The sequence below is a fragment of the Plutella xylostella genome, chromosome 14 (assembly GCF_932276165.1).
Source record: "Plutella xylostella chromosome 14, ilPluXylo3.1, whole genome shotgun sequence".
Classification (NCBI taxonomy): Eukaryota; Metazoa; Arthropoda; class Insecta; order Lepidoptera; family Plutellidae; genus Plutella; species Plutella xylostella.
In genome coordinates this window covers 1,425,670-1,445,239 of record NC_063994.1, presented here as the reverse complement: position 1 = coordinate 1,445,239, position 19,570 = coordinate 1,425,670, and the positions used below count along the sequence as shown (strand labels likewise).

General features: G+C 38.3%; 3 protein-coding genes across 3 annotated transcripts; 1 reads left to right on the top strand and 2 right to left on the bottom strand.

The window, feature by feature from the left end:
• Nucleotides 1-95: 95 nt before the first annotated feature.
• Nucleotides 96-14,335, bottom strand: LOC105386678 (WD repeat domain phosphoinositide-interacting protein 4). The gene is made up of 8 exons (XM_048625350.1): nt 14,121-14,335; nt 12,254-12,328; nt 10,978-11,155; nt 5,805-5,982; nt 5,185-5,396; nt 4,702-4,862; nt 3,393-3,478; nt 96-2,767 (listed from the first exon to the last, which is right to left on the bottom strand). The coding sequence occupies exons 1-8, from the start codon at nt 14,173-14,175 to the stop codon at nt 2,738-2,740; spliced, it is 975 nt and encodes a 324-aa protein (XP_048481307.1). The 5' UTR covers nt 14,176-14,335; the 3' UTR covers nt 96-2,737.
• A 298-nt stretch (nt 14,336-14,633) lies between these two features.
• Nucleotides 14,634-17,223, top strand: LOC105386677. Its single transcript, XM_048625351.1, has 6 exons — nt 14,634-14,822; nt 15,206-15,275; nt 15,730-15,898; nt 16,197-16,290; nt 16,540-16,673; nt 16,979-17,223. The coding sequence occupies exons 2-6, from the start codon at nt 15,211-15,213 to the stop codon at nt 17,180-17,182; spliced, it is 666 nt and encodes a 221-aa protein (XP_048481308.1). The 5' UTR covers nt 14,634-14,822; nt 15,206-15,210; the 3' UTR covers nt 17,183-17,223.
• Nucleotides 17,224-17,683: 460 nt separating this feature from the next.
• LOC105392349 lies at nt 17,684-19,476 on the bottom strand. Its single transcript, XM_048625349.1, has 3 exons — nt 19,271-19,476; nt 18,345-18,691; nt 17,684-17,789 (listed from the first exon to the last, which is right to left on the bottom strand). The coding sequence occupies exons 1-3, from the start codon at nt 19,283-19,285 to the stop codon at nt 17,777-17,779; spliced, it is 375 nt and encodes a 124-aa protein (XP_048481306.1). The 5' UTR covers nt 19,286-19,476; the 3' UTR covers nt 17,684-17,776.
• Nucleotides 19,477-19,570: the final 94 nt, after the last annotated feature.

Genomic DNA, 19,570 nt, shown 5'->3' with positions numbered 1-19,570 from the left:
ATGGGTAATGCACAAGAAATCTAAAATAGATTGGTTGTAAATATTTGGTGATCCAGTTAGGTTTTAAACCATAGAAATAAAAACACAACAATTACAAAAGAAAATTTATTACTGAATTTTCAATATTACTTAAAATGTGACATAGTTATTACACCATTAACATAATTTGTTTACAAATAGTCATCAAGTTTTGTATAAAAATAACTTTTCCATCATATTTACAGGCCAAAATTTGTTTTAGTTTTAGAAAATATTATTGACATTAACTCTTTAACATATTGTACAATAAATTTACTTTCTTATGGGGTACACAAAGTTGCATTGCTGTGTTTAAATTTCCAATGCTGTGTGTGGGAAGTTGCTATCTTTTAGGATCTGAAATATTGATTCAAGAAAATAATTTATATTTCACTTTGATGTTATTTTGTCTCAGCCAGGAATAGAACCTTTCATTTGAAAATTATTCAATGTGATAGTGTCCCATTTATATTCAATCTAATAGCATATTTACAGTTTTAACATTTCAATTGATAAGACTTACAAACGACAAATGTCTTATAAGTAAGTATGGCATTAGGTAGGTTATGTAATACCGTGATGAAGCATTTTGCAAGACACATATCCAACATACCTATGTCTGCAATATAGAATTATATCAACCACTTTAGTGGCAGGCTACGGATGAGGCCTATTTTCAGCAGTCTATAAGCAGAGCTATTTGATTCTTAATTTAAAATATTTGCCAAGAAGATAATTTTACCTTTTAAGTTGCACTGAAGAAAGATATTCGAATTTTCACCATTCAACTTTTCCCTAAACGAATAGAAAATGCAAAGGTACAACCAAACATAATAAACCTACCTACTAATAATGAGTTTACTGTGTAGTAAACAATTTTAATCAAAGTTGACGTCACGCGATAACTCTCTTGCGATTGGCTGACTCAGTCGCCATTTTGTTTATTCTCCTCTGTGATTGGCTGAAGGGTATTATGGACATCATGGTAGGCAGCTTTCGCTTTGTGCGTGCCCATTATAACTAGATGATCTATTGATACAGTATAAATAATCTGTTTTTTTAAAGTTATAATTTTATCAGTGCTCGACATAAAGGCAGTACCTACTGAGTTATTTGTATTATATTTCAGTATGCCGAGGGTTTTGGCCTGCCTTCAAATTGATCATTGATACAATTTAATCCCACACAATCACATTTTACACAAAATATAAGTATTATGTATTTATTGCGATCATCATCACACAGGTCATACAATATTATTATCATTCAATATAAGTACTTATAATAGGCATTCATTAAATTTGTAACCGGCTTAAGCTTCAGTCAAATCATCGAAGCAGCAGCCATAATATTTATAATGATTATTTTATAAATAAATATAGATTTATAAACGTAAAAAGAGAAATAAAATAGCAAAATAGAACTTGAACCATCCACATTAGACATGCATTGCAAACCTCTTATATTGAAACTCAGAACTTTCCTTTTTCTAGAGAACTAAAGTTTCTCAGAAAGAATCCCTTACAAACATACAGAGGGATCCCTAAAATAATTACTGAGACCTATCTATTCTGAGTTCCAACGAATCCTAATAAAACTGCTATAAACTCCAACAATATACTACATACAGAAATGTTGAAAAGTGCAGAATATTATTCCTTCCTAGTTCGGTTAAAACCACTTGGTACCTTGTCAAACCAAAAAACCGCCTATGTAGTAAGTACACGCATACTATGAATTATTCTGACACTTTTTAACATTATAACAAGTTACAGGTTTTTACCAGAAAACAAAAAATGCGTTTCTATCTCTAAAAAATCTAATAAAATACTTATCTACCAACCATATTACAAAACAAATTACTAATGAGTACAAATTAACGCGAGGATTTCGTAATTATGATTAAATAAATGTAGTTAAAATTTAGAATAGATATCACATCATTATAAGACTCTGTTTATAAGACAGACATAGACTGTAGGAGACAAGATATCGCTATTATTTCGTGGGCCTTAAGTGTCATTTTTATTGCAAATATTTTGATTATCACCTTACAATAAAATTGAATTATGTTTTTTAAGGTTATTTACAATTTATCATAGAGGGATAACATAAGCATAGCATTTGGTATTCTATTAAATCATCCCAATAAAATTTGCCTGAAAAAGGATACACAGAATGTCTGAAAGCATTTAACCCCGAATTTAGTTCGAGTAGGTTATTTTAAGCTTCATGTAAAATACCTTAACAATGTTTAAGCCTATAACTTATTCCACTAAAATTTTTCACGTAGGTAACCTAAATCTAGATATCTTTCTTTTTAAAACACTGATAATTGTGCAGGGAACCACAAACCACCAAGTTTGTAACTTTAAACAACAGTCCTTTCTGTATTTACAAAAAAAATATAAGGCCCTGTTTCACAATGTCTGGTTAGTGGCTACCGGTAAGATAAAAGACTTGCTGTCACTCTCTGTTATTTATTTTATTGACAATGACAGCATGTATTTTATTTCACAGGTAGCCACTAACCAGACATTGTGAAACAGGGCCTATAAGTATCATAATTTTAAATCAATTATATATTATTTATATGAAACATTTTGATTCCGTCCATTATTGTGTCACAGTTATTATTATCACTGTTGAATGTCTGTTCACTTTGTGTTGAAACTCACATCACAGTAGTAAGTAGTTAGTTTTCAAGATGGCTGCATTTCTACTGGATAAATTCGTCGTCGTCTCCAACCTGAAATATATTTTTTTTACGATTTTATTAAATATCATTATATTCTCATTAGAATTATTAGAATATAATGTATGTACACTTGTCCAAAATTAATAATGCACATGCAGATCTTCACATCCGAATCATTAAATCGTAAGAGCCTTAAAAAAACACTTGCATTTTGCACCTTGTTCGAAAGAAATAGGAGTCAATATCATGTGTCACATAATCGAATACAACAATCTGTCAAAGATTTCTATGCGCATTATCAATTTTGGAGCACTGTATGTCCTATTTAGACACCGGCGAGGTACAGTTCGGTGTATATGTATAGGTAAAGATAAATAATATTTTATTTAACTAATTTATTTCATTAGTTTCATCGTATTTAGAGTCACAGCGTGATATATTTACAGCACTCTGAAGGGCTAGCACGGGGCGCATTTAAGTCGTCACAAAAGTTTTGCACCGCGCTCACTCACATCGCGCAGCCTCAAGAGCGAGCGCAACGGATAACTTTTGCCACGTCTTAAATGCGCCCCGTGCTAGCCCTTAAGTAAAATATGGCTTTGCCACATCACAACATCAAAAAGGCACCTCACTCAGCATGAGCTGTATAGTCGGCACGGCACCATAGACAACTGACCTGCAGGAAGTACTCGAAGTCGCTCCGCAGACACGTGCCCTCCGCCGAGTAAGTGAACTTGTGGAATGTGCCGTCCTCGCATATCACTGGAAATAAATAAGAAGAAGATTAGTAAGTATAATGCGCGTAAGTAAAGAAACTATATGAAAATGGCGACATAGAATGGGTGCTATAATTATGGGAGCCATTTCCAATAGTTTTTTTACTTGGTTGACTTATAGGTAAAATGTACCCAAGTATTCTATCCTGTGATCTCTTGGTGCTATCGCAATACCAAATGTTAGGACTAACAGTGACCAAGTATAGAACCTTGTGGGACGTCTTTTTAACCGACTTCAAAAAAAGGAGGAGGTTCTCAATTGGTCGGGATCTTTTTTTTTATATATGTTCACCGATTACTCCGCCGTTTATGAACCGATTTTGATAATTTCTTTTTTATTGTATTGGGTTGAGCTCCCACGTTTTTTTCAGAATTTTATCTCTCCCCCAAGGGTGGGTAAAGGGGTAAAAACAGGGTATGAATTTCCATTTTGGGCACATATTAACCGATTCTAATGAAATTAAGAGCGTAAATATAGTTCTTAAAACAAAACAATATGATGGTGACCTTGAGCTGATCTGATGATGGAAACGGAAGGCAGTCAGGGGAACTCCTCAACGGTATATAGCAACTACTTCGTGTTTAGGCTTGAATGATTCGTATTGATTAGTAGGACTTTTTGGTATCATTTGCACCTTACTTTTGATTGAAAATTATTGCAAATAAACTTAAAACTATAAAATAAAATAATAATAAAAAAAAATAAAAAAAAACCGACTTCAAAAAACCACTAAAATGTAAGAAACAATTTAAGGTTTACACAAATTCTACTCGTATGTGACAGTACAAATATACCTAAGCAGGAACTGTTCTTTTTTGAAGTTGGTGCCATATTTCTTCAGATTACTTTGTCACCGCACCAACATCAAAAAAGAACAGTTCCTGCTTAGGTATATTTGTACTGTCACTTACGAGTAGAATTTGTGTAAACCTTAAATTATTTCTTAGATTTTAGTGTTTTTTTGAAGTCGGTTGTTTTTTTTTATTATTATTATTTTTGTCAAACTGATGACAGTTGCGTCAAGACTAACAACATAATTGGTGGGTTCTATGCCGCTCGGTTGCTAGACAGAGACGGTACCGACCGAACGTCTTCAGGAGGAAGGCCGAGGATAGAGTTTTGTATGCCTCCTTGGGAGAAGCTCGTTTTCAGAGCGATTACCACATTATGACAATGGGCGTAAATCCTAAGCCACATGCAATACCCACCTGTAGTAGTAGAATCATCGGCGAACGCGCAAAGCGCGCGCGTGGCGGGCGGCGCGGGGGCGGCGGCGAGGTGCGCGGGGGCGCGCGCGCACGACCACACGTGAAGCGTGCCCTTGTCCGAGACCAGGCAGAGGAGCGAGCCGGACGGGTTGAAGCTTATGCTGGAAGAGAAAGAGGAAAATGGGAGTCAAAACCTGCAGGACACGAGCTTCAGTGCAAATTTTCGCAGATATGGCGGCGAGGATCAAGTTTTTAGTGTAGGAATGATTATTAGGTACCTACATCTGTACATCGAAGATAACAGGAATTGACGTATAGGAAATATAATGGTACAGAGACAGGCAAGCAGGAAGCTGGTATGGCAAAGGCGACAATTTTTAACAGACATAAGACAGTATCGATGGAATTTCAACAACTGGAGAAATGTTCCCCGTCTCACTAGGGGTCATAGTACCAATAAGAAGCATCCAAAAACCAACTCACCAATAAACATCAGCATAATCCGACCCCCGCCTCAGCTCGTGCAGCAGCGTCTTGGCGCCCGTGTCCCACACCCGCACCAGGGTGCCTCTCTCGGACGCCGTCGCCAGGCGGGTGCCGAGCGCGGACAGGCTCATGCAGACTAGCACGCCTTTGTGGCAGTTCAGGACTGCCGGGGAGGAGGACTGGCCGCCTTTGACTGCGCGGGTTACGTCCTGGAAAGTGGGGTGGAGTAAGGGTGAGGCACCGTTTTTGATGTCGTTTATCTATGTCAATAAAGAAGCCGTGCAGCACGGTCTGGTCATATTTAAAAGCCGAAGACGTTAAACTGTTAAAAGTTTTGTATGGAAATATATGGAAAGCCGTGTTCTATGTGCGAGGCGTCCTCATCTAAAAACACAAATATTACATACAATATCTACCAATTTGTAAGAAACTAGCTGTTGCCTGCGATCGCCTTAAAAAGTTTTTCCAGGGAATCCGGGATAAAAAGTTGTGTTTCCAGATAGCTAGGCAGATTATAAAATTTCATGAAAAAACCTTCAGAAGTTTTCCTGAGAAAGAGCAACGCATCCATCGTTTATAACTAGGATCAAACAAAGTACCAGGCAACCATAACCTACCAGCAGCTGCAACGCCCCCTTCCTATGCGCGGGCGCGGCCAGCAAATGCGCGGGGGCGTGGGGCGCCGTCGCCAGGTCGCACAGGGGGCGTCCCCCGGCGGGGATGCGGAGCAGGGCGGCCCGACGCAGCGTCGGCAGAGACAGCACGTGGATACTGCTGGTTAGCACCACTGCTACCCTGCGGGTAGAGGTTTTGAGGGTTAGAGTGGTATAAGAATAGGGATAAATGTAGATAATAGAATATGACAATTGAATCTATCGGCCAGCGTGGGGAGAGACAGGTGTATACTGCTGGTTAGCACTACTGCTACCCTGTGAAGGTTGAGGGTTAAAGTGGTACAAGGATAGGGATAAATGTAGATAATAGAATATGACAATTGAATCTATCGACGCAGCGTGGGCAGAGACAGGACGTGGATACTGCTGGTTAGCACCACTGCTACCCTGTGGAGGTTGAGGGTTAGAGTGGTAAAAGAATTGGGATAAATCGGGATAGTTTATGTAGATACAGTTCATGACTCATGAGCAATGAGAATAAGTAGTATGACACTTTGTCCTTTAAAATGGATAAAATCATTGTACAACTTCCTATGCCCTTTCCCTCCCTTTCCTATTCATATGCCTATTTGGTGATAGGGGATACAAGATGAGAATTGAATCAATCTGTAGGTGGTATCTACAACGTAGGATATTATTATCCATGGAAATAATAATGCTAACGTAGCAACTTTATTTTTATTTTATTTATTATTTATTTATTAACAAACACATATTGGTACATATAATTAACAAGTAACATAACACATATTATGATACAGTAGAACCTATATCTATAGATAAGTTAAAAACGTCCACAACTGAATACAAAATCTGTCGTTATTTTTATGAATAAAATCATTGTACAACTTCCTATGCCTAGATATGATAAGAAATAAAGTATTAAAGAAACGTAATAATGTAATTTAGGTCAAACGGCTAAGGCCAATGTTATTTTATCAATAAATTCTCAGCGCATTCATACCGTCGTTTTTTTTTTTAAAAAAGACAACGTCTATTTTTTTATTTTTCAATACCTACTTTCTGTATTTTCTACTTTTGTACCTTATCTTTCTTGTTTTAGCTACACAAGAAGTAATAGATAAGTGGTTCCTCTAGGTCTTTTAATCTGTTTCCTGTTCCTGTCTAGATTGAGACGGTTTATAGTGCCACAAACTTATCTGTTCCGGTGAGAGCGAACTAAATTGGTCCATACCTCATTACTTACTAAATGAATTTCATATTGACATAGATTATCCCTCGGTTTCGCAACTGAGTATTTGAGGTTGAGTCGTTCTCAAAGCCTACTTAAGTTCATACTTATTAAATTTCTGTTTCTGAATTGAGATTTCTTATGATTGAGTTTGGTTTGAGCAACAGAGCTTGAGAAATCTCAAATTTGACAGTTGGCATGCTTAACTTCATGCTTAGCGACAAAAATGCGTTTCACAACGCGTTTGACAGCGCTCAAACCATACTTGCTCAAAGTTGAGTCTGTCAAATTTAAGTAACCAATTTCGGCTACCTAAACCTTAATCAAATATTTTTACTCGTGATTATTGTGAAATATCAAGTATTATACAAGAGTTTTGTTTGCTGTACAATGTCCAGTGACGATACTTCGTTAATCTAATCTTATAACACCATTCATAAATGCAGCCATACCGTCACAAGAAGCATTTAATAGAGCCCAGAACCCAACAAGAAACACCATTGAGTGATGCTTGGTGGTGCTAAAGAGAAGATTCCCATATCTACATTATGGAATGCAACTCAAATTGCAGAAGGTTTACAAGATCATTATGAGATGTTGCACAACATGGCTCTAGAACTAGACGATTATACTTGTGGTTCTGGACAATGAAATAGAAGAGGAACCATATGCTGTGCAGCCTTTGCCTCGAGAACTGCAAAGTTTTGAAAACAAGAAGAATATGCTGTAAGAACCATGTAAGAACAGCACTGGTGGAGACATATTAAATATTTATGAATGTAAGGACTTATATTAGATTTCATGGCTATAAATAAAAATATTTGTTTAAACTTTTATATTCTTTAATTAAAAATATTTTTTATCAGGAAACAACAAAAATCACAGTAGGTAGGTAATTACTTAGAAACCAAAATAATGCTCCGGGTTTAATTTGTTGTTGTTGTTGTTGTTCTAAGGTACCCTGGTGGTACAGTGGGTCTTCACGAGAGTGCGCCACGCCGTCCGGTCCTCAGCAACCGCTCTGGCCTCCGTCCAGCTCAGGCCTTGCGCTCGCAGCTCGCCGTCGACTGTACGCCGCCATGTGTGCACGAGGCGACCGCGTCTGCGGTGGTGCGTCCCTTCTGATAGTGTGGCCCATCAATCTCCAATTCGCCATGCGACTTCTTACTCGATATGTAGTTGGTTCATCGATCCCTTAGTCACAATCGAACAGCAGAAGCGACTTGACCACGGAGTTGAAGAGGGGTTTTTACGCAACGCTTGAGCATGTTGGAGTCCCACACAGATCCGAGTTGAGGGAAGGCAGTTTTCGTTATTTATTCCAGCATTCACACGGGGCTACCAAGTCAGTGCTCTACTTGGTTGCTCACTGGGTCCAGTCACTGAACTAACTAATTATTATCTTCCTTTCCATTTTAGTATTTGGTTAGAATCCTTTAATTTAATGGATAACTATGGTAAAATACACAAGATTATATTTGGTTTTGAAGATGAATATTTATGAAATGACAATAGGTTTGATTGATTGACAATGAAATGACAATGACATTTCGAATTTCACAGATTGGATTTTGAAATGCGTTCCGTTGTCTATCCTGGTGATTCGAAATTAAAAGAAATATCTGAATTTATAACATTATGGACTAATATATTATAATTAGATAATTCTTTTAATAATTTCACGTGTTTGAAATTAAATTCGTCAATATTTTTTAACAAAAATCCTATACAATAGTTTTATCGATTAATCGATTAGTTTTATCGGTTTTTTGTACATATAATGAAACGTAAAGTCGTGCTTAGAGGCACCTTGATTAAATACTTAGCTAAGTACGGTTTGATAAAAACTATGTTCGACTTGTGAAACGTAGAAAACCTAAGTATCTACTTAACCATTGAGCAAATCTCTACTGAGATTTTCTTGAATACTCTATTCTGAAACCGGGTGTATATGGACCAATTTAGTTCGCTCTCACCGGAACAGATAAGTTTGTGGCACTATACCTGCTCACATAACATTAATCATGTCATTATTATTCAAGGCGGAAACAATATGCGATTTGAGACGAAACATTACGATTGCTGAATACCTACTTAGTACCTATGTTAAAACGCAGTTAGTTTAATGTATTGTTCGTGGCTTATTTAAAACATTACCTATTAAAATGGTGACGTTATTAAACATAATTATACTGTCTGCCAATAGTCAATAGTGTGGTGTGATCGTTAAAAATATAAGCTAAAAAAAATCCAAACCATTATGCCTTTTAATACAGTGTCAACAGTGTAACAAGAATCCTTTTAACTACTGCCATTCAACATTAACGGACATGTAAAAAGCAGTAGGTACAGTTCCACTCACATAAATTAAAAAAAAGTGTTACTGAAATAATTATGACAGCTTCATTTGTTTTTTTTTTATTTCAGCAAATCCACAAGTATGAATAAATTTAATGTGGCGTGAGCGGAACTACTTGTGCAGTGATTTCATCACAGTCTGCTACTCCCGGCACAATATTGTCAATATTGTGCCGGGAGTTTTGGTCATCTTCCGTGAATCACAGTATACTTCGACACTTGATTAGGTATATAATTTATACACTTAAATCATAAAAAGGTGAGGAAGTATGCACCTTGATCTTTACTGAGAATGATATTTTTATTTATTATGAGTCATTTAAATTCAATGCTTGTAGAGGCAAGTATAAAAGAACGCTAAATTAGATTAGGTATGTATGTATACACGTAAGAAACAAAACAATTTTAGGAAAACTTGCGGCTCAATTCATAGGTAGTTATAGGGTACGCTTTTGTTTCTTTTTTTTATGTAGCCTGGTTAGTGTCCCACTGCTGGGCAAAGGCCTCCTTATAAATTGACCCCCGGTCCCGATCCTGTGCCTCCTTCAGCCATTGAGGTAAAAACCTGTCGAGGTCGTCCCGCCATCTCCGCCTGGGTCTTCCGTCTCCTTTTGTTCCTTGTCAAAGTAAAATACAGTGACGGTTCATTAGTTTGACAAGGTACGAAAGTGAATAGCAATCTATACCATATTACTATTGTGCATGATACTACTACTGTACTTGTTATTCTATGATGATACCAAGTACTAAGTACTAAGAATGTGAAATGTGTTTTCATGATAATATAAACATTTAGGTATTTTAGTAAGTACTATAGCATTAGTTATACGTTGTATTGTATTTGTATCGCGTGATGTTTGACCCCATTTTCTTGATCTTTACAAAGTGTGTGTACGTGACTGAGTTTTGCGCACTTCGTTTGTACCTACCTACGTAGGTACTTTCTCGCTAAGAAAGGAAAGACGTAGACGGTTGTATACTAGTATACTATACAGGGTGGAAAAGATAGAGTAGCCCGGGATATTGATGCAATATACTTAGATACAATTTTTTATATACAATAGTGTGTTTAATACAAGTTCCGTTGTTTGTTTGGAGGTATAATTATGTTTAACGTATGCACAGGGACAGGCTTAAAAACAGCGTTGCGTTGCTGCCCTGCAGCTCGCAGCAGATGCTGAGTCTGCCCCTTTTTGTCTCCAATTATTATTAGTTTTAGTTTATTTTAATTTTAATATGTGTTATTGAGACAAATAAACATAATTATATTTCTTTCTTTCATAAAGGTTGCATTCGAGACAGCTAGATGGAGTCAGTTAACGACGCCAATAAACTCGTTTAATGCGCGTTCCACCTATCACAGCGTCATATTCATGGCCAATCGCGCTATGCTAAGTATATCTACGTCGATAAAGAACCCGTGCATCGATATCAGATCATTGAATAGAATAGACCATAATACTGCGTATAAAGATTGTTTACTTTTTATTTATTTATTTATTTAATACTTTATTGCACAAATATAATACCTTTTGTGTGAAGTAAGGACAAATGGACTATACTAACTTGTCAACCCTTGCCCGGAGCGCGCGCACGGGCTCGCTGAAGGCCACCTCGGCGCGGAACTGGCGGCTCTGGTCGTCCAACAGCAGCAGGCTGCGCGGCCGCCGCGCGCGCACCACCAGCAGCCAGTTGCTGCGCTGCACCATCTCGCAGAGCGTGACTGCGCCCACCTCGTCCGCGCCTGGGGGTTAGCAAGGGATTAGTTTAAGTGGTGCTCCAGTTTACTCGGGAGCTAGGCTGGCTGAGCTGAAATTAAGGGCATATGTACAAAGATTCCACTCAGAGAGAGAGAGAGCCACACAGGAACTTCGCCCCCTCTCAGAATAGAATAGGTGGGCTTGGCAGGACATGTCATGAGCTTGGCAAGTTGTAGGTGAGCTTCTGAGGTCATATAAGGGTCATGGGATTGTGAATTGACAGCTCATGAGTCTACAGGTTGCTACGCTGTATCATCTCGCAGAGGGTGACTGCGCCCACCTCGTCTGCGCCTGGGGGTGAGGAAGGGATTAGTTTGGCAGGTCATGCTTGTTTTTAAAATCCAGAGTGTAGAGATTTTGCCTTGACAAGCTATAAATGACAACGTCATGATCATCAGCGCTTAACCATTAATCAGGCTTTGGGAATAATTATACATATATATATGTACATTCTACATTGTTTTGAAAGCAATAAGATACAGTCCTAGGGACACAGGGCTCTCCCAAGGAGCACCACAACACATTTCATGGCTAGGCTGGAGTGTGTTTCTGCACCATAACTGATCATCAACAGGCTGGTTAGAATAGAATAAGACTAGAATAATTTTGGTTGAAGTTCATTCTCTGAACTTTGAGCTATACCATTTTTATTACTGACCGCAGCACTTGTAGTGTGTTAGCATCAAATATGTATGAATATATGTGCGTCACGTCAATTTACAATGTAAATGCAGATAGCATCACATCAATATTTAAATTCTTGTAATAAATTATAGGTGCTTCCTATAGACACACATATTTAATACAGTTCACAGGAAAAGACACTTGATTAGATGTCTGATTAATTTAGTGGCATTAATTTCCCTTTCCTTGTCTTCATAGAGAGACATGTGTGAATCCACCAACCCACAGTGGACCAGCGTAATGGGAAATGGTCAAAGCTTACGAAGTCAGTTTAGACCTTAAGGGGTATGCATGGGGACAAAGGTTCCATTCGAGAGAGCCAGGTGCAGGTACTAAAACCCTCACAGATAATAGAATAGAATAATATGAGAATATGAGAATAGTTAATAATTACTTACTGTAGTGTGTTTTCTCCACCAGAGGGTCGACATTGTAGACTCGCAGACCCGTTGTCAGACAACATGTGAAGCAGCCTGTAATGTAAGCAAGGAGACTTGTTGCAGAAGTTTTTAACAGATTGAGTTTGTAGAGAAATTTTGTAGAGATTCTACTGTAGATATAATAGAAATTCAATTTGGAATCTGATTCAACTACATTTTTTTGTAATAAATAAACATTTAGACATGATGGTAGTACAAATCTAAACAGATATAGATGGATTGAAATAATAAATAAAAAGTTTAAAAGTTGTAGAAGTATGTGATTATGTTCAAGTTATACCTAAGTTAGTGTACCTATTACATCTGTTTTCAAGTTTCATTTTTAAACTGATTTCATATAGTTTAAAAAGAGTATTGTTATTCTTTTAACCCTAGAGTAGTCGCGCCTTTTTGTGTGACGCGAGTGCTCGCGTGGGGAGCATTTTGCCGCCCATATTAAAATGTATTTTTTGGACACTTAATAAAAACGATAACTTATAAATGTATATAATTTGAATAAAATGAATCATATGGTATTAGAAAAAGTAATATTTATAGTTTTAATATTATAATTTTTCACTATATGACCTATTGTTCATGCCTTGGGAAAATTTCTGACCTTTTAGGTATCAATGTGTCTTAAGCCACACAAAATCAACAAATCTCAAAATTATTAAAAAAAATTGACTTTATCGTCATCTAGAGCATTTATTTCAGCAATACAATCCTGAAATATGAACTTAAAGTGTTCGTTGCACAGTAACTTTCTTCATGTATTGCACCCTTTTTTGACCTGCTATTTTTCTTATATGGACATAGTTATAAGCATGTACCCTCCCTTCTTTAGGGTGTTTTTTGTTGGTCTGATGGTACAAAACGGGGGATTGGTACCACCGGACCAACAAAAAACACTTATGTACTGTCCATATGTAAGATTTTATTGTTAAACGTGGTGTAGTTATGGGCAGAGCTATTTCTTTCAGGTAAATTCTTCGAAAAATGAACTGGTTAGCAAATTAACAAAGGTATATCGTAAATCGAATGTTAACTGAAATAAATACATACCTACATTACATTTACATTATATTACCAAAAAACACTGAAAAACTTATAATATTTCATAAAAAATGTATAAAAAATAACTTTAATTTTAGTGACGCGAGTGCTCGCGCAGTGAGCATTTTGCCGCCCCGTGCGACACACTCTCTTCAATTCTCTCTTCCTGCTGTAACCTGTGCACTGAATTTCTCCAAATTTAATTTACATGTAGGAGAGGACCGAGAGGGCAGCTACATAGGCGCTGGACCTTGAGGAGTGCATAGTTCACAAAATATTAAACATTCTTTGCTGAGCGCGGCAAAATGCTCATAGCGCGAGCACTCTAGGGTTAAAGTATCAAAATATAATGCAAACTCTTGCCACTTGTTTAAATAACTTTCCTCGAGTTTCTGTGTTTTATGTTACATTCCCCGGAATTTAACAGCAACAAACAAATTCTGAAACCATGTTTACATGATACTAGAAGTCATGTTATAAATACTTCCATTCCTTTGTCTGTTTATTATAAGGTTCCGAAAAGGAGCAAAACAATAGACGACGCAGGCGAATACTGCGCGTGGGCGAACCGAGCTAAATATACAAATAACACGTGGAGTCTTTATAACGTTGTACGAAATACGCTACGATCGAGGCAACGACCGCACTAGCGCTCGAAACTTCCTACACACTCTCTAATAACTTTAACAGACATAAACTAAGCCCCATAACACGGGGAATAACCAAAGAATATCACATAACCACTAGGACGTGAGAACAAAGGACGTTTAAACGAGGAAGTGGCACAAACCTTGGTCCTGGTTAAACCTCAGGCTGTTGATCCCGCTGCTCTTCCGCCGGGCCATGACTTGTCACTGTCGCGTTTATCATAAACATTGAATAGATTTTTCGTCATTAGCCTGAGTGGACATTTTCACACTGATAATTTAATACGCACATTTGTTTTGTTCATGATCCCTGTGTGTGATACACAGCTGATTTGATGACTGATGACAGAAAAACATTCGGTGCTGTCACTTGAGAAAAACTTGACGGCCGTGCTAGTGTTGTCATCAGAAAAATACTCGTCAAGTCACTCGATTATGATTAAGATTAAAAAAGCTAAAAAAAGTATAGCAAACAAAAATAATAATAAAATCTCTTTAAAATTATTAAAAAATAATTAAGAATTTATAGAAATATAGATATGGTAGGAAAACAAAATAAATCATACTCCTACAACAGAAAATGTGTAACACTGCCATCTAGTTGAAAAGGAGAAAGTTAAATTTTGTTTATAGACTTTTTCTTTGAAGTTGATTAAACAAAAAATAAAAATGACATTCCATAAAAATGCAATAATCACAAAATGTTTACATCTGCCTTCTTTGAAGAACTACTCTCACAAATCAAGTTTTTGGCTTCAAAGGCTATTCTAAATTATGTAGGGTGTCAATTAGCAAGACTAGTAATAGTAAATCTAAAAAATATTAACCTCCTAAGTTGATAACAGGTATGGGATTACGCATTTATTTTTATGAGATGTTATCCTTTGTACTTAGCTCTTAGAAGCGGCTTGTTAGCCCTCTTTGTCTTGGATTTAATAATGCAACTGAAAGCTTGTGCGTAGATGTACCTATAAGTACCTACAACTCAGGCGAGTTAACTTGCCTGCTAAAACCAGGGGGTCTATACGGATATTTACCCTAAAGCCTGAAGCTAGTGTACTTCTCCGGTAGACCTGTCTATTCCATCATCCTGCTGCTCCTTATTCAAACGGCCGCCATTCTCATATTGTTTCTTTATTCACGTGTGTTATAACTAGGTGAAGTAAATAGCTATGTATTTCTTAATAGTTTCCTATGACATTCCTTAACATTTTCTGTATATTTTCAGTCAAAATGACTTTCACAACCACCCAACACAATGACTACCAGTGGCCGTTTCCTAAGCCAATAGTGGGCAAGTGAGTATACCTCGTGCAATATTTTGCTATAAACTTTTTCACAGGCGTAAAGCTGCGCACGGGGTGTCGCCCGGTCACAATTAAGATACCGGGCAGACGAATGACGTCCCCCCCTGTAACTAACCACGCGCTACAACGAATCCATACCCAAGTCCGGATCCTAGCTAGCTAGTGGAGGGCTCGAGATCCAGACGCTCGTAGTACCCAAACATGGTCCAAACAGCTGGACTCGTAATACCGACTGCGAACCCCGAACAACTCAGCTCCGTGTGACGAAAAGTGTTCAGGTTGTCCAGTACATTATCTGGTCCCATTTAACGGGATTTCATTCACACCTTTATGTTAACCATATCATCCAAATCCCATCCAAGTACATCATCTGGTTTCATTATCGGGGTTCCATTTACCCTCTGTATATTTATCATTACCCTATCATCCAACCCCATCCCTGCAGGCCATGCGAGCCGCCAGTGCCGGGCGGTGGCCCGGCGCCCCGGCAGGCCCCCGTGGCGCCCTACTGCCACTGCGACGCGCACGCCTACTCGCCTCGCGTCGACCAGTACGCTCTACTGCTGGAGAAGGAACAGAGGCTGTGTGAGGAATATAAGCAGTTGAATAAACAGGTTGGCATTTGGTAACTTGGGGAGTTGCAGTTAGCAAACGCGCCGTAGTTACGAAGTTACAAAGTTTTGCGTGAGTTTTATAGCTTAGCACCTCCGAAACAAACTCAGCTACTTATAGCTATTAGCATAGCATTGCATTAACTCTCCAGCTAGTGTTATAGTTATCTATGCCTCAGGTTCAGCGAAACGTAGGGCTTCTAGCTCCCTTAGTGTAATGTAATCGGTAATTTGCAGTAAGTAATCTGGCCTAATAGCCCAGGTTCCTTTTGTTTATTGATCAGTTATTGAATGCTTTTAGATGGTCGACGTGACTAATGACATCCTGGACCATCCTTGCGATGATCTCGACACGAAGATGATGACAATTTATCAAACTTCGTACAAGAAAAGATGTAAGTTGACTTCAACTTTCTGGTCTAAACTCTCTGCCAGTACATTACACGTCGCACCCTGAGCAGTCAGCGACTGACTAATAATCTCACTGGCTAATAATCTCACTGGCTGACCACAGTGAACAAGCCCTAGTTCAGCTGTTCGCCACCGACTGTATTCAAAGACACGAAACCCTTACCCATAGAACTATCTTAGCTCTCTTTGAATTTGTTTCTCTAACATTACCTACTACTTCATCGCACCACCAGCATTCCCTCTGCCAACATACCGCGCGATCGCGGCAGCGGCGCAGTCCACCGCGCCCATACCTGTGGAGAGCCATCGCCTGGGCATCCTGCGCTGCTACAAGGACCCTACACACTTCGAGCTGCAGCCTCCTAAGGTGACACCTCTTTTATGTTAATTAGCGCCTGGTACTTTTGATAAGACAGAGCCTACGGCTGGGCGTCCTGTGCTGCGAGCCACACGCTTTTCGGTGTACATTTGTACTGTATTAGTAGGACACGTAGAGCCGTACGTATCTCCGTTTTGGAATGAGTACAATGCATTTAGGGTACAGATCAGGAATCTAGATGTGCAGGATTTCTCACGATATTTCCTTCACCGTAAGAGTATGTGGTGAACTACTTAGTCTAGTAAGGTAGCATGCCTCATCTGGATCTAAACCGTAACCCTCTAACTAACCAGGTCCGCCCAACGATCCACCCGCCGTCCCCGATCCACACGGGCGTCACGCCGCTCGGGCTGCAGATCTGGTTCACGGCGTATCCTGGTCGCTCGGAGTACACTGACGCTTACAGCGCCACGGCCAAGGCTTGCTGGAGGTCCATGCAGAGGTACAAGGAGCCTCTGCCCTCGACTAGGAGACGGCCTGATGATACTTGCTACTGATGTGATGTTGTTGAAAATGGAAATAAAAATTGCATATGGAATTTGTGTGTTTTGTTTGATGTTGAGGTTTAGTAATCTATCATAATACTATGTCGTGTATACTAAGCTGAAACCTACGTGTGTATAAATTTTTTGCAACAACCTGTATATTATTTGGAGATAAAAATAAAAACCCCATTCGATAAAGATGAGCCAGTATAACAAACTGTTTGCCGCCGATTGAGTTAGCACAGTGTGTTCACAGTTAGTTTACAATCCCATTCCACGGGGAAAAACAGAACCCTTATTAGGAATAAGGGTAGTTTTTGTTTGTATCCGATGTCTTTTCCCGTGGAATGGACCATAGTTTACGCAATTTTCAATAGAAATAAACTAAAATTGTTTGAACATGTTTATTTATAAATAAAAGAATTCACAATAAACACAATAAATAAACATAAAAGCAATTTGTGTTGCAAATAAGTTACCTATAATTTATCATATATCTAAATGAGTATATTCTTGTCTTCCGTTTAGCGATGCAGAAGACCTAGGTCATAATCAAATTAGTGCCTCTAGAGTCCACACAGCGTCTCTAGTAGTTGCAAGGACTGCTCACATGTATGACCTGTAAAATTAAACATGCGGTTATGGCGTGATTGGTGCTAATAGATGTAAGTAATAACTCTATAAATATGTACGTAAATGGACATTTTAGATATCATCATCATCATAACCCATCACATCCCCACAGCTGGGGCACGAGTCTCCTTCCAATGAAAGAAAGGGTTTTAAGACTTTTAAGCCTTAGTCCACCACCCAATTTAGATATAAGGAGACCAAGAGATTTTCAATTGCTCAGGTTTCTTCACGATGTTTTGCACCAACGATAAAGGAGCGACGGAATGCGTTGTACATATACAGGGTGTTGCAAAAAGGGTATACTAAGCCGAAACCTACATGTGCAGCATGGTATATCTAAGCCTGAAACTGAAATCAGAATTTGAAAATTCGCGAAAAAAATATATCATTTTCCATAGAAACTTTGTTGGTGACGTGACTTTTTACTATGTAATTTGCGAATTAAAAAAAAATTCGCGAATTTCCAAATTCTGATTTTAGTTTCGGGCTTAAGACCTCTGTTGGACCTCTGTTGTCTATAAACAAGCTAATGAATACTCACTCGACAATCATCGAAACGGCACTGGACAGCATTGGCAGAAGCACACTCCTGGCCACATCAGCATACGGCCCAAAAACCATAGACAGCGTCCTGCGCACCAGGCGAGGCATAGACAAGCCATCATCATCACCCTCATCAGACAACTCTGTCCTTGCCAGCGCCATCTTGAGCAAATTCTTGAGTATATCCGTCAGGTCTTTCATTGGAGCGACATCATCTGTTGTGCTAAGGGCTAAGTCTTGGTCTACTTTGTTGGATGCTTCGGTCCAAGGCTGGCCTTCGTTGTCGAACTGGTGGAGGACTGGGGAGCAGGCGGCTGAGCTGATGATGCAGAGGATTACGGCTAACTGTAATTGGATTGGAATGTTATGAGTAAGTGGGAGTAGGTAATATGTGAGAGTGCTAATGAGGTCGGTAGATAGTGCTGGTGCACCTACTAATGGTTTGTGAGTTTGTAAGACAATTTAGAATAACATGAGACATCATCTCTCAGAAACCTGTCTGTTAGTTTAATATTATTGAAAGTCCTCGTTGCGCTATGGATATGATAAATTGGAAATTACATCAGGCTGACCCAATGGTCATCGTTCTTTGTAAATAAGGTCGACTATCCAAATAATTCTCAATTGGACGAGCGATTAAGTTGGTAAGAGATAAATTAGAAGTGTCATATTTTAATTTGTACCACTTTAGCATTGGGTGATACATTTTCCAAAGTCTGTAGCTGGATTATAATAATAATTTATCTTCGGGAACATTGAGTATAAAAGGCACAATATACCTAGTATAATCCTGTGCATAACTTTAGGTCTAGCTAAGTGGATATAAGTAGACTAGTTATAGTGTTATGAGTCTAGATCTGGAGTTTACATCACGTACACTAAGTAAGTAAGTAAATAAAAAAAACACCTTGTTTCGAGACTTACCGCTGCTGTGTTCATGATGTCTTTTTAATTTTCCCTGAGACAGTTAATAAGTATGACTATACCTAGATACTAGGACTAGTTTATAAGGTCACTGATGCACTATTCCCGATGGATTTGCGAATGATATGAAAACGCAATGGGCCCTTTTTAAATATGTATTTTTAGTATTTAGTCTAATGAGCTTGGATTAAGTAATGTGCAAATTAGGTGTACACTTATAATATTCTTGTGAGCCTATGACTCAGTGCTTTTCTCATCAAAGGTATTAACGTTTTGTTACTAATTGTTACAGTGCAGTTG